This window comes from Rattus norvegicus, chromosome 4 (assembly GCF_021556685.1).
Source record: "Rattus norvegicus strain SHRSP/BbbUtx chromosome 4, alternate assembly SHRSP_T2T, whole genome shotgun sequence".
NCBI lineage: Eukaryota > Metazoa > Chordata > Mammalia > Rodentia > Muridae > Rattus > Rattus norvegicus.
The window spans coordinates 80354736-80370551 of NC_141537.1; the positions used below are offsets into that span (position 1 = coordinate 80354736).

Below are 15816 nucleotides of genomic sequence, written 5' to 3' on the forward strand. Positions count from 1 at the left end.
TACTATTTCCCCCATTCTCGGCCTGTCCCAGCGGCAGGGCCCTTGTACAAGCCTCAGCACGTATCCATGGTGGTCTGTGAGGCAGCCTTGCCTGCTGTGGCTTACTTTGCTTTAGTCCTGGCTCATTCCTTCTCCCAGGACCATAGCACGACCCAGCCTTGCTTACGCAGTACCACAGACAGCCAGCAGAGGGAGCGCCAACTCCCTAGAGTCGATGCTCTGGAAATCTCCAACTACCTGGCCACCCTTAAAAACCTTCCTGAACAGAAGGCATTCTTCCATAATCAAAAACCCCAGCGCTATTTCCAGTGGAAACAGAAGCCATCTTTGTGAAGCGAGAAGGCTGAGTGACATTTCCAGGTCTTTTTCTGCCGGCTCAGTTTCTCCCCTTCCAAGCTTTGGTAAAATGCAGAGAAGTGGGCACATCCGTGGCAGAGCCAAGGAAGGGAAATTAGAGTGAGTGCTCCAGCCTTGTAAAAGTGGTGGGGAAGAAAGGAGCCCAGACCGTTATTGGGTAGTAGGGGCCGGATATTTCCATTTACAACATTTATCAACAAATCCAATGTTGATGACTGGATGGAAAGTCACAGAGGAGACGGCCACGCCCCCAAAGGTGCCTGGCATCTGCAGCCGAATTCTTTCAACATCCAATGCTTGTCTCCAAAACCTACAAGCATATTTCCTGTAAAGTGGGGCATAGCAGTGTATACCAGGGCTCTCAGTACTCTGAGGGCTGATGCGGGAGGACTGCTTTGAGTTTGAGGCAAGCCTGGACGCAAACACATTAACTCCTTCTTCCTCTGGTCCCAGATAAGGAAGTGAGCACCCTCCTTTGAGGAGATGTGGACGGCCATTCTTCCTGGATTAGAGGAACACATTGCTGCCTTTGGCTTCTTTCTGAAAAACACTTAGGCAAAGCTTTCCAGTATTTTTGTACTTTGAAACTTTCTACAAAGTAATTTTGTCCCCAAAATAGTCATTGCCAGTTTTATGCTTGTCTGCAACCTCATTTGACTTCTAACTTATCATAAAAACCCCAATCAGCCTCACAAATGCCTTGTGAATTATACGTGGTGCAGAGGATTGGATGAAGTCACCCTCAGGATTTTGATCTCAGTTAGGTACAAACATCTTTGACAAGGGTTTTGCTCTCAAGCAACTTTATGTACAAGAGAGAGTTTTAAAAGCAAGAAGAGTCTAGGGGGAAAAGGGGTGGGGAAAAAAATCAAGGAGGTTGGAGAGAGACCCTACATCTATTCTTGAATTTGTGGCCCTTTCATTTCTCTGTAAAGGTTCTAAGCCTCTGTGCTTCGAATCAAGTTGTAGCCAGGGCTGGAGGATGACTAGGACCAACCAGACTTTTACTGCTGTGAAACTGGGGGTGGCAAGGAGGGTATGGAGAACAACAGACAGACAGGTAAAGAAATAATGAGTAAACTAACTCCTGTGCTAACAAAAACCTTGAAGAAAATTTGATCATGAAAGTTGGAGAGAGAGCGAGGTGGTGACATCAGCACCTGGGGAGAGGAGGCGGGGTGGGGGAGGAGTGAAACAAGAGTGGAGTGTGGTCAGTGGCTGAGGAGGCAGACAGTGGTGAGAGGGCAGCAGGGGCGGGGGCTGGGAAGGAATGAGGGTGTGCATACCTAAGGGTGTGCATGAGCATGTACCTGTGTCATACATGTGAATGCACTGTGTATGCGCGTGCATTCCAGGGTTGAGAGTGGGCAGTGCTGACGGTGCAGAGCCTTGTGGGTCATTGAAAGGAGGCAGACTTCTACTTGAGAAGAGGGAAGTAAGAGATGGTGGGGATTGGTTTTAATGTTTTGAATTAGTCGGGAATCTGCCTGTTCAAACACAAAAGGTCTTTGTTCCCAAATGGTTTTTGATCCATCAATAAAGAGCTAACGGCCAATGGTTGGGTGGAGAGGAGGGAAACTGGAAGAGGGGGGAGGAGAATCACCAGGTTTGGTAAGGAGACAGATCAGATTCAGAGCTACAAAGAGAAAATCATCAGAAATGTAGGTGAGAAGGAAAGAATGTGCCCCTGGGAGGGCTGCCTAGAAGCGTCTTGGGCAGCAAAGACTAGGGGGTCGCCCAGAAGGAATAGGGCAGCAAAGAGAGATCACAGGTTTAGAGGGTGCCGAGTCAGGATCACTGGAGGGAAATCTATGACAGCCAGGCAGAGGATTACAACTGCCCAGCCTTTGAGCTAGCCAAGGCATTTCAAAAATAAGCTTGTGTGTGTGTGTGTGTGTGTGTGTGTGTGTGTGTGCGTGTGTGTGTGTGTGTGTGTGTGTTTCATTCACAGATCCAAAGGGTTCCTGGGCGGGTGGCTGGAAGTGCTGCCGCCACTGGGAGCACCAAGCGCCATTTTCCCTTCACAGAGGGAAACGCTCCATTAAAGCACCAGCTGGCCACGCCTCTTCTCGCGCCAAAGCAGACAAGCACAACTGTCCCCTACCTCACTCTTTTTTCCATAACACAGTCTCATACAGCGCAGACTGTTCTCTGACTCACAAGTCTCCAGCCTCAGCCTCTTAAATGCTGGGATTATATGTACACCCCACCCAGTCCGCTTCATTTTAACTTCTTAGAGTTACTGCTCAACGACAGGGAGGAAGTACTCTACAGTGTTGTACAACTGTCACTGCTATCTATTTCTAGAGCATTTCCACCTTCCCAAACAGAAACTCCAAACCGAAGCCAGACACACAGACTCCCTATCCTCCCCTCCACTCGGACCCTGATTACCCCCACCCCGTTCTCTTTCTCTATGAACTTGGCTCTTCTGGGTTTCACGTCATCTGATTCATAGAGAATATACCCTTTCACGTCTAGGTTATCCACTTAGCACAACATCTTCATGTCTCTGTGTCATGGTCAGAGGACAACTCATGAAAGAGTGTCCCAGGCTCTGCCCTGCCCTGAGGGCAGATGGTAGGAGAGGCAGGCAGGGTCAACGTCTCAGTCAGGTGAGAGTGGAAGGCAGCCCGTGCCCTGGGTACCTGGCACTGCCTCAGCCCTCCAGCATCAGTGCGTGCTCACTCAAGGTACCTTTATGAAGTTCACTTTGCAGTGGCAGGAGTCGTCTCTCAGGTTCTTGATGACAATTTCACCATAGTGCTCGATCCAGCGCTGTCCGCTTAAGATGTTGTGGATGCAGGAGGTCACTTTGTTCCACTCGAAGTGATCTCCAAACCTGAAAGAGAACAATGAGTCAAAGATGGGTCCCAGTAGGGCTAGCCACGGCTGTTGCAGCCACCTTACTTTATACAATGAGGCAGGAAATGCATCCCTCAGCTGAGGACCCCACGTCAGATACGTCTCGGAGTGACATGTGAGCTGAGGTTCCTGAACCAGAAACCCCCACAGCTGTCACCCTTCTGGACCACCAGCCGCTCCCTTCCACAGAGGAAGCATGGAGAGTTCCCTATGAAGGGGAAGCCACTAGAAGGAAGCCTTACTAATTACACATTATATCTTTTTCATAAAAAAGAACTCAGGCACTGCTTACAGAGTTAAGTAGCAACTGTGAGGAAATAGTAGGCGATATTCTAAGTGCTTTATACATGACATCTAATTTTCCCACGCGTCCTATGAGGCAGGTGAGGGCCATTAGTGACAAGAAAGGTGTGGCAGCCTGACCAACAGTCTCAGGTAAAAGGTCATGGCAGCACGTGATTCCCAACAGCCTGGCCTACGGGCCTGGGGACTCTGATGGAATTCTGATAGGGAGACAGGACCACAATTATAAAGAAAATGATCACCTCAGTTTAGAGAGCGGCTGTCAGAAGTGGGTATTTCCATCCTGTTAAAGAAATCACTAGACTTTGAGCCTGCCAGGGGAAGCTACCTGAACTCACTGCCAGGTGAAGAAAAGAGAAAAAGCTTAGTCTCCAAGCCAGGGGAATGGTGGGCATCCTGCCCCGAACGTAGATTTCTGGTCTGAGAGCTAGCATTCCAAACACAGAGAAACTTACGCAGGCAGAGTCACATGGGTAGTACCAATCGGGACAATTTCCATGGATTTACCCCAGAATTTGTTTTTCCATCTCACGTCTGAAATGAAATATCAAATATCACATATTGAACAAGACAGCTAGACAGAGTCTGGTCACTCTGTAACGGTCACAGTCAAATTAGTTCTAGTGGAGGTAATCGCTCATGTGCTAGCAATGCCAACTGGGCACCCAAAACCAGAGCCAGGGAAGCAAGGCTGTAAGACAAAGTCCTCTTGAAAGAGTCAACAGCATGAACATGGAGCAGAAACAAGTCGGGCTCACATCTGCAGCCACAGGCTATCCCACTGGGCTGTAGCATGAGATGGAGCAGGGGGCAGAAGGGAAGGCTGTTATGTCTATGGAAGGCCTTGAACGAGGCTTGTCAGAAGGAGCCACATAAATAGGGTTTTGTAGAATCCAAATGAGTTTGTGGATATAGAGAAATCAGTGTTGGGAAAATAGTATTTAAAGGGTCAGAGGTATAAGAGTCCACTGTGGCTGTGTCCTATAGGTCTGAGATTATCTAAGGGTTTGGGTAGAGAGAGTCAGATTGAAGAAATGGTTCTGCAAGCCTGGCTAATAAGTCTTTTTTTAAGTTGAAAACATTCAGGGAACAAGACAAACACTTGCAGAAAAGTCAGAGCCATACAGAGAACGGACATGAGCAGGAGGGGTTAAAAGTAAGGTGGAAAGAGAAGCTGCGGTTGTGGCTGCTCAGGGAGCAGCACGAGTGAGTCAAGCCCACAGCTGTGGGGCAGCGCGTTCATACGGGGAGAAGCGAAAATGGAGCGGCAAACAGTCACAGGCTGAGAAAAGAAGGGAATGTTTATAAGTGATGTCAGCTGTCCTAATTTGTGGATGCTGACACTGAGAGAGAAGGGAGAATAAGAATGGGAAGCAGGACCTGATCATTCACTGCACTGAGACAAGAACTATAGGGAGAGGCAGAGGCAGGGCGGCTAGGAGAAGTGTGGCTGAAGTCCAGGAGAGACATGTGGGAGGACTCCTCCAATGGAATACTGCAAATGGTGAAGTTAAAGGAAACTGGGAGAGCATATTTGCCAAAGAAGCTGGTTTTGGACTGATTAAACTATTTTAAAATTAATTGTGCTAATTTTAAAACACCACAAAGTTAGACACTTTAAGTGGGTAAACAATATAGTGTATGAATATATTTTTCAATAAAATTGGTATGAAAACTGGAAACTGGAGAATTGGATTTGAGAAGAGATAATAACAACACATTGCTACACTTGTAACACGCACAATCTTCCAAACGTCAGGTTTGCTTTGCTGTTTCGCCAGTTGATGGCAGATTGCAGTACCTTAAAGATACATAATATGAATCTTGAAGTAACAACTAAGGCATAAAACAGAGAGCTACAGATATAATCCAGTAAAATGGACAGACAGACAGTGTTCAACTAATAGAAAAGAAGGCATAAAAAGAGGAGAGGGGGATATAAGGGACAGATTTGACAAATAAAAAACAAGGCACACTTAAATCACTACATCTATAAACACAACAAATGTAAGTGATCTAAACAACTTAGTTAAAGGGCAGAGAAATTTGAGATGAGATGAGGAAGATAAGGATCCTACACCTAGGAAACAGGTGGGATCACCCAGGGAAGGATTTTGAGAAGGCTCTCTTGTTAAAAATAAAAATGCAGGCTTTATGAAATCAAAGAAGCAGCACTTACAGGGCCAATGAGATTTATCAGGCAGAAGTTTAGGAGCCTTATGACAAACATTTCCAGAGGGTTTTCTCAAAAAGCAAACAAATCTCAGGTGAAGCATCGATAGAAAAGATTAAAGAAAAGAAACACTTGGGCTAGAGAGATGGCTCAGTGGTTAAGCACACTGACTGCTCTTCCAGAGGTCCCGAGTTCAATTCCCCAGCAACCACATGGTGGCTCACAACCATCTGGAACAAGATCCAATGCCCTCTTCTGGTGTGTCTGAAGACAGCTGCAGTGTACTCAGATAAATAAAAGTAAATAAGTCTTTTAAAAAGAGAGAGAAACACTTAACTTTTACTTTTCAACTAATAATATTAACAACCTCCAGACAGAGTAAGTGGGTAACAGAGCAGGATGGGTGGGAAGTATTAAACAGTATGCTCTTGCAGTTTTAAATATCATATATGTGCACACAGAAGTGTGTATAAAGACGGCATGGGAACCAAATGGCAATGTTAATAAAGAAAAATGTTTTAAAACTTGATTAGGAACTGAGGATGTACGTCAGTTTGGTAACTGCATAGTGCACGAGACCCAAGTGTAGTCCTTAGTACTGCATAAACCAGGTATGGGAGTGGTAAAGCCAGAGGATAAGAAGTCCCAAGCCATCCTAGTCTATAAAGAGAATTCGAGGCTAGCCTGGACTACGGGAGCTCTCTCTCCAACAAACAAAACCCGAGATGCTCAGCTTCTCCTGTACCCCAACCCTGTGAACAAATGAAAATTTAACAGAACTAACTCATTTTGGAAAAATCCGAAGCATTGTTTTTAGAGCAACTTTCCATCTCACCCATCTCCAAATATAAGTTTTAGAAACTTCAATACCAAAAATCACCCCCCAACCTCCCACCCCCAAATATAAAGATGGGCCAAGACTATACCTCAGTGGTATAAGTGCTTGCCTTTCCTAAACGTTTGGCTATGCTCTTGAGAGCACGAAAAACAAAGCCAGACAAAAGCAAAACAAAGCAAGAGAACAACAACCATGAAACACAGAAGAAAACCTCCAAACAACACTTGAAACAACAAAACCAACCAACCGACCAACCAACCAAACAAAAGACCAAGAGGACAGTGAGATGGTTCAGCAGGAAGTCACCAATCCTTACAACATGAGTTCCGTCCTTCAACACCACATGACAGCAGATGAAAGCCCAGTCCTGGGTTATCATTTGACCTATGCACGCACGCACGCACGCACGCACGCACGCACGCACGCACGCACGCGCATGCGCAGACACACAGACACCAAATGAATTGGGAGGGGGGAGTTAAGTAGGTAAAAGATACTCATAAAAACAAAGATGAATATAAGTCAGGTGTCAACTGTAGTTTTGGAAACAAGATTTAAATTTTAAAAAAGCAAGGAATCTATTTGCTGCCTACCCTCTGCCAAAAAGCTGGGAACACTATAAATCCTGTAATAAGTGAGATAAGTTACAGGGGAAAAGTGAGGAGAAGCTCTGAGATCAAACAATGGGGACAGAGTGATCCCCAGAGAAAACAAAACCTTTAGTGCTATGAAGGTGGAGGAGGTCAAACGGATCAGCACATTACCTTGCCAGAAAACAAAGTTCCGGGACTCGGCGTGGCAGGCGGAGATAGGCGGGTGGTGGCTGACCTGATGGAAACAAGGGACAAACACAGTTTGAGTTCATACCGCTCTGCTTGTAAAGTCAAATCCTTTCCCCTGAGCTGAGCTGTGGGCAAAGGGGTAGTGCTGCAGCCTGAACAAGTGTATCCTCAAGAGGGCGCTCTTGACACGGCCAGCTCTTCTGCTCTGGTGGGAAGAAAGCTGTGAATGGAGGCCTCCTTGAAGCCAAGCCCTCATCAAGGGATGAGGACACAGGTGAGATCTTAACAGTATAAAATAAAAGCAGGGACGCTGGAGGACTGCACCCTCCCCGGCCAGCACTGTGTTTGACATGCTTTGAAAAGACCTGCCAGTATTCCGACTAAGCGGTCAGAGTCGCTGTTCAGAGGCGTTACTATACAAGTAACAGCACCATATCTCCCTCCGGCTCAGGAAACTGAGTCATGGAAGTCCAGACTCTTAAATCACTGATGAAGTCAACCCAAGACAGTTCTTTAAAACTATTTCTTTACTCATTAACTCACTGTGCATGGGCGAGTGTGCACACACATACACACGCTTACACACCGTGGCTCATATGTGGAAGTGTGAAAGCCATTTGTGGGAGCCAGTTCTCACCTTCCACTTTGTGGGTTCCAGGGAATGAACTCAAGGTCCTAAGGCTTGTCAGCCAGCGCCCTTATCCTCTGAGCCATCTGACTCCCTGACCCCTTAGACAATTCTTAAGAATAATGTCTCTGGGGGTTGGGGATTTAGCTCAGTGGTAGAGCGCTTGCCTAGGAAGCGCAAGGCCCTGGGTTCGGTCCCCAGCTCCAAAAAAAAAAAAAACCAAAAAAAAAAAAAAAAAAAGAATAATGTCTCTGTCAAGCAGGTCTAATCACGGCCATTGAAGAAAGTTCACCAATCATGAAGGGGGAAATGTGTTGGGACTGTGGTGATGGTTCCGTAAGTAGATGCTGTGTAAGCATGGGGATCTGAACGCAGACCCAGAACCCACATAAGCAAGCTGGGTTGGCATTTGCCTTCCCAGCACTAGGCAGAGACACATGCTCTGGGCTCCACTGGTCAGCCAGCCCAGATTACTTGATGGGTACCAGACCACTGTCTCACCCTATCGCAGAACAACAGCCCAACCATGGTAGATGGCACCTGAGGAACAACTCAAGGTTTTCTTCTGGCTTCCACCCATGTACCCGCCAACACACAAACACACACACGTGAACACATACACATGTGCAAACATGCATGAACACACAACATGCTCACAAAGAAAAAATGTGTTTTTCAATACGTAAAGAAATACTGATTAAGTACATCCTAGAAGGGATGATCCTCAAAACAGAGGCTGTCACTGGGGGCCCACCAATTATCCATCCATCAATTAAGAAGCAAAAAACAAAACGGGGGCAGCTGTGTGCCCTCTCTCGTTTCTCTCAGTAGCACTCAGGGCTCTGCTGGTGACCAGATCAGTACTCCAGAACAAAACAGAAGCAGTCATACTGGCAGCACCCTGCCAGAAATTTCTCTGGTTTCAATAGCTGTTAACGGAGATATTTTCTCTTTGGAGTATCTATCTACCCAAGGTCTTTCTTAGGAGCAACACGGAGGCTGAAACCAGATGAGTCAAGCTGAAACCAGATGGGTCAAGTTTCCCAAACCGCAGTTTTTGAAGAGTCAGTAGTGTCAGCGTGTCAGTGTGTCTGTGCCTCAGTGTTAAGCTGCTGAACTGTTCTCAAAATTGTTATCAAAAAAAAAAAAAAAAAAGTGGCTTTAACGGCTCAGTCCTGAGCCCTACCTGGCACGAGCAGGTGTGTGAGGAAACAGGATGGTCGCACGCCTTGCTCTGGGCCCACCTGTGCTGAGGAACCTGCTTTGCAAACCACCCGGTACCCGGGTATATGGGGAGCTGCAGGGCTGAAGGATCCCCAGCGGCCAGCCACAGCCTTAACTGACAGACTGGGAAGCAGACAAAGACAAAAATAGCACCCACACCTTTGGATTACTCAACGAAATCCCAGCTATGGGAAGTAGGAGACGGAACCCTGCTGTCCCTGATGTGTCCTCTTAGCTGTCTGACGCCACGAGGCCCCTACTTTTCTCTGCAGGTTTGGAGAGGAATTCTCACTAGCTCAGGGACCCAACTCCTATAATTAAGGCAGCCCTCTGCTGCTCTCTGTCCTTAGTTTTAGAAGTCCAACCCCTTGGGGGATAGCTCATATCACAAAGAGCTCTATCACCCGCCTTTCTCCCATGGGACAGCTCTCAAAATAGTCTAGTCAGGTTTTAAACCCCAGGATTGCACGCAGTTAAATTAGAATAATCTAACTCCTCCAACCTCAGGTCTCTACTCAGCTGACACGTCCCACTGTGGAGTGGGGCAGGAGCCACGGAGTGTAGGAGAGAGTAAGAAAGCTGTCACGAGAAACCTGGTGCGCTTATGACGATCACCAAATACAAACTTCAAAGCAAACTGTGGTATTCAAACACCATGTCCCTGCTCTGTGATAGTTCTGCATCTTATAAAATAGGGAGAAGTATGTGGGTCCTGTGGAAGGCCTTGGATACCTCGCCATATAGGGAGAAGCAACAGCCCATAGGGACTAAAGAAGATCCTGTGATATACACATCTGATAAGAATACACACATGATCTTTTAAAACCATGATAGCAGATCAATAAAATGGGGTTTGGTCAATTGCCTTTAGATGAACTCAAAAGGGGTGTGTGTGTGTGTATGTGTGTGTGTGTTTAAATTTTTTAAACTTCTTTTGCATTTGTTTGGGTATTAAGTGTTAGCGTGTGGAGGTCAGCAGACAATTCGTAGGTCAGTGTGGCCATGTGGGTCTAAGGACTGGAACTCAGATCGTCAGGCTTGGAGGCAGGCACCTTTACACTGAGTGATTTCTTCCTGGCTCAGGAGAGACGGAGTTGTAATTGTTTCATGAAGACAGAGTAGTCTCCTGTCTTCATTAACCTTATGTTATAAACTAGGAAGCAGGGGCTTTTGGCATAGAACCTGCTGCCCACTACCTTCCCAGTTGATGTGCTATGCCTGGTCCCAGAACCCACGGTGTGCTCTCTCTGTGCACAGCAGGGACTGCATCCAAAGATGTCACTCCTGTGCCTCCTAAACCCTTCAGGTGCCTTTTCAAGACCACTTAAAGAAAAAAAAAATCTTTCTCTGCTTGCATCCACGCCTCCAGAAACCATCGACTAGTAGGAGCCCCTCAGTGGCTGGTGAGAGGCGGGGCCATCTCTCCTGAAAGGGGTGGGGCCACTAGGAATTCCACCATGCTCCAGTGAGTATGTGAACAACACGGAATAGTTGTTTTTCTCCCATCCACCCCCCTCTTTTTTTGGAGAGCAGAGGTCAAGGGGCGCAGGAGGGGGGCAGACAGGAAGAGTAGGAGGTGAATGCAATCAGGGTACATGATGTGAGAGCCCCAAATAATCTTTTTTTTTTTTTCTTTTCTTTTTTTCGGAGCTGGGGACCGAACCCAGGGCCTTGCGCTTGTTAGGCAAGCGCTCTACCACTGAGCTAAATCCCCAACCCCTGAGAGCCCCAAATAATCAATCAAAAAAGTCACAGTCTACCTGCTGAAACCTCACAATAGATACAGAATCTGACTACTTTTCCTCACCCTGACTGCTCCTACCTGACTGGATTCTTATAGAATCCTCCTAACAGATCTCCCATGACTGTCTGTCCATTCCACAGGCTTCATTTTCAAGGCAACAAATATCCTGTCACTATTTTAAAACGTTTTTTTTTTCTAATCTGACCTTTCTAACTTTCCTGTGCTGCATTTCTCTGTAGAGTGAAGTCAGAGACTGTTTTGACTTCGACACACTGATGCTAACACCTATTCTCAGTGTCTTCAGATGTGAACACTACAAGACACCAGTTTGAAAGTCTAGGGCTTGTCCATTTGAATGAACACCTTTAGAATGAGCCCATTCACAGCTGATGCTTGATCTTTGGGGCTGGAAGCCTCTCTGCACAGGAAGAGATAGCCCAAATGGCTGTGTCTTTGCTAATTTTTTAGTCTCGATTCTTTGTTTTTGAAACTTGGGATCCTCCTGCCTTAGCATCCTGAGTAGGGTAACCTCATCCATCTCTGTTTTTACTACATCTTAAGCCAGGAAAAAGAAAGAAGGGTTATAAAGGGGGTGGGGGGTGGATTGAGGGTTAAGCAGCTAAGAGTTCCTGCTGTTCTTGCAGTGGACAGGAGTTTGGTTCCTAATACCGCACTAAGTGGGCATAACTTCTCATAGTTTCAGTTCCAAGGGATCCAATTGGAATCCCCCCAAATTTCAAAAGCTTGTCACCTGCTCATACTGGACAAGTGCAGCCCCACGCTGCTTCCATTGGGCAAATGGTCTCCTGGGCCAGAAGCAGAAAAGCCACACAAGCAGGTAGGGACATAAAATGACAAGGATGCTATGTCTTAGATACATCACAGTAGAGGGCTTCGTATACAGTGTCATTGAGTGAAGACTTGCATAAGGACAGGAGGAAGGTGTGTGTGTGTGTGTGTGTGTGTATGTGTGTGTGTGTGTGAGTGTGTGTGTGTGCACACGAAGAGCTGAGGTGTGCCCAGCACCCCAGAAATAGGAGACTCTAACCTAAGCCATGATCACTTCTATGGCAGAAGACATATTTTCACATTGTATACTCTCCTGTGATTATATTCCTATTTCCCACATAACCTGCTAATGGGGAAAATCCGCCTGTCCCAGCAAATACATACAGTGGTAGCATCCCAGTCCCAGGAGGCTCAGCTTTTCCTGGGTACACTAAAAGCAGCAGCCATTTAAGCCATAAGGCTAAAATCCAGACAAAGGATATGGCTCTGTCTCTACCAGGACCAGTGGTCATTATGACAGCAAAGCCAGCATAAGGCTGCCTGAGAGCTTGTTCTTTGTCTGACCAGCAGCACTCAGACTCTTGTGCTAGCAGGGGGGTACAGCAGATCTTACCCTACCTCCTAGGCTTCCGTCACTCCCCTTAAACTATTCTTAACACTCTATTTAAAGGTGTTTAAAAGTTCTCTCTAAATATAAGAGCAATAACCATGCATTCTTTCATGTCAGTGTATTATTGTCCCAGCCTCCTTCTATGGGCCATGAATTGTTACTCCCATTGGAAGAGGGCACAGTCAAGGTTCCAAGGTCTGAGGTTGCATATGCAAGGCTGCACACTGAGCAAACGGGCCCGGCCTGTGCTGCAAACAACAGCCAGCCTCTTTTGCTTTTTGCCTCAGGACCCAGTTCATACAGACCAAGGTATCTGGCGCTCTCTGGTGATCTCTCTGAGTACATGGGCACCTGTCCTTGGACCCAGGCCGCGCCACAGCAGATGTGCTGGCAGATCCGGTGACTGGTGCCACCGCTCCTGAGCTCGAGGACTGCCACTCACCTTTCCACAGCACATGCCCCTCTCCCCTCACAGCTCTTCCTCCTGCCCTGATTGTCAGCTGTAGTTTGGGGCTATTTTGGGCCTTCATTTTTTTTTTTTCCTTCACAAGAGTGCATATAACACCATGGTAACCGAATCATGTTTTCATTTATTCTTGTTCCATTTTGAGTTTGGTATTTAAATAACCCAACTGAATTTGAATCAGACCGATTACTGGATCCCTTACCTACTGATTTAGCCCCCACCTGCCCATATTAAGCAATATTTATCTTATTTTCACCTGGGAAGACACTGGTGATACACTTCTGGGCTTTTGTATATTCATTGTCCTCTGAGTTCCAGGGGACACAATGGTTTTAGGATTTGGTTTTCATGATTTTCTTTTTTTTCTGAGATAGGGCAGCCTAAGTTGCTCTAGAACCCTCTATGGAGCCGAGATTGGATTTGAACTGTCAACCCTCCTACCTGAGGCATGACTGCTCCCAGCCTATACTATATTAAGAAAAGCAGCATATTCTTCAGTTTCTTGGAGGTTGGGTGTGGTGGTTTGGACCCATAATCCCTTTACTCAAAAGGTTGAGGCAAGAAGAGAGTTGTTTGAGGCCAGACTGCATCTGCAGTGAGATCATCTCAAAGAAAAAGAGAGGCAAAGAGTGGGCGGCAGAAAAGCCAAGCTCACCACGCGTCTCTCCCAGTCCTATAATGCAAATCCATTGACAAAAATAATCAGAGCAAAGTGTTTTAGCAACCCCCACTTCCTCTTTCTCCTCAGTTTTCTAGGAGTTGGGAGAGAAATATTTCAAAGCAACGATGACTAGTCTCCTGAAAGGGGAGAGAGGTGGTTTTCATCTTTCTAAAGGTACGATGTCTATTTTAGCTGAAGGAGTGTTCCACATGGGCAAACACACGGGGTATTCATTCCCCGGGACACGACAGCCCTCGCACAGCAATGAGGACAGGCATCTCACAGAGCAGCCACACTTCATAGACCAGACCCTCCTCTATCCCCACAGATCACTGACTGTAGCTGTCACCCCCACTTCAAAGAGGAGACTGAAGCAGAAAGAGGTTCAGTAACTTGCCCTGAGTCCCGCAGCCTATAGAAACAGAACTGCACTCCTAATGTGAGCTGTGAGGCTCCTGGGCCTTCCCTGCTAACGTCCATGGAAGGATCTAGTGGACCCCAGGCCACATAAGGACAACATGCTCATCCATTACGTGAGGACAGGGTCTCTTGTCTGTCTCTATGGCCTCCCACTCCACTGTGGGGTCTGGGCATCTGCAATAGTACCAGGCACACAGTAAACATTTAAAAAAAAGACATAGCTTATTACTCTAAGGAATAAATACACACGTGAGTGATTCTTCTTGAATAAAACTCTAGGCCATTGAAATGATATGGCCATGCCCACTCTGAGAGGCAGGCAGCCGGGCTTCATTAATGGTGGAGCTAACTGTTCAAACACACTTTCAACCTCTAGGTCACACTCTGGTCAGAGGTTGTGCACCTCGGCACATCCTTTTGCTAATGATCTGAAGGAGAACAAATGTTGCTGCTGCTGCTGCTGCTGCTGCTGCTGCTGCTGCTGCTGCTGCTGCTGCTGCATGTAACCCAGCAGGTGCTCAGAGCTACTGAGGCCTGTGTACCGTGGATGGTAGCTGGGCTTCCATGGGGAGAAAATGGATCCTTGGTTTTATGTGGCTAAGTCTGTAATTATCTCAGTCCTTTTGAAACCAGCAAAAGGGGGAAATAAATATTTCAGAAGCACATTAAATAGCAGGCAAAGCAATGCTCTCCACAAACACAAAGGGCACACATCACCTGCTCGGCAAAAAACTGGAAACCCTTGTCCTGTCGGATGCATTCGTACGTTTCTCCAAGGACCGGGTTAAATGGCTTGCTGCCTGCCCGGAAGTAGCTGGATGCATATGCAGAGATGGCGAAGGCTGCCACGTATACCTGTGAGCAGAAGGAGGGAAGGGGCCGGCTTACTTCTGTGTCACCAAGAAATAAAACCTTCTATTTCAGAAAGACAAGGATTGGCCTTTGGTTTTAAAGACAACTCAAGCAACTTAGGCTTAAACAATGCTCATTTGGACCCAGAGGCAAGTCAACCAGTTTAAATTGCCTGCTTATTTTGGTGACTGAAATCTGGAAGCCAAGATCTGATTGAGGGGACGAAATTCACCCAACAGCAGGTCAACGCTAAATGCCCTACATGGAGCCAGGCAGTTTGGGCAGACCCAATGTCAGGGTATCAGGGCAGGTGGTAAGAGTACAGGGACGTCAAAGGATCCCCTAAATTCATAAATATAATACACTCAACTAGTCATCAATTGATACAGTAGAAACCCAGAAACTTAAAAATCACACTGATCAAAGGAACTGTGAGAGGCATTGATGCGCCCTGAGAGGCAACAGACTAGGGACAATGTGAATTCTGCCTTTCTGTGAGGAAAACTGACAGGTGGAGGAGGAGGAGGAGGAGGAGGAGGAGGAGGAGGAGGAGGAGGAGGAGGAGGAGGAGGAGGAGGGAGGGAAGAGGGGTATGAGAGGAGGAGGGGGAGGAGGAGGAGGGGGGAGGAGGGGAAGAGGGGAGTGTAAACTACATGTGCACATGGGATTAGCAGAATCCTTTCCTGGCCGTCACCACGAGAATTCCAGCATGCTCTTTCGAAGCTTTTTCCTCAGAGCATCAAAGAAAACAGATTCTTCTCTTCTCTGTATCTTGTTTTCCCTTCAAAGTTATGTGACAGTAGTAAAAGAGATTTATTTTTAATGTCGAAGAGTAGCAGGCCTCAAGATTCTTCTCTGACCACCCTATGAGGTGTGCCATACCCAGTTCAGCTCACCTATAACTGGCTGTGTTTATATGTGTGTGCACATGTGCGCACGAGTGCCATGTCATGGAGGCGAAAGGTCAGAATCAGGTGTCTTCCTCAGTTGCTCCTCACCATAGTTCTTTGAGACAGGGTCTGTTACTGAACATGGAGATCACTAATTTGGCCAGCAAGCTCCAAGAAGCCACCTGTCCTGCCACTTTCCAGGGCTAAGGGTTAC

The 15816-nt window shown here is 46.8% G+C and overlaps 1 protein-coding gene across 29 annotated transcripts in view; it reads right to left on the reverse strand.

Moving 5' to 3' along the window:
• The window catches only part of Osbpl3 (oxysterol binding protein-like 3), a 176689-nt gene that overhangs the window by 12304 nt on the left and 148569 nt on the right, over positions 1-15816 (reverse strand). For all 29 annotated transcript variants that reach the window (NM_001427811.2, XM_087658077.1, XM_087658082.1 and 26 more), the window contains 4 exons: positions 14578-14715; positions 7301-7364; positions 3981-4059; positions 3055-3199 (listed from right to left, as the gene is read on the reverse strand). In NM_001427811.2, the coding sequence (NP_001414740.1) occupies positions 3055-3199; positions 3981-4059; positions 7301-7364; positions 14578-14715 (426 nt within the window). The remainder of the gene's footprint in view (positions 1-3054; positions 3200-3980; positions 4060-7300; positions 7365-14577; positions 14716-15816) is intronic.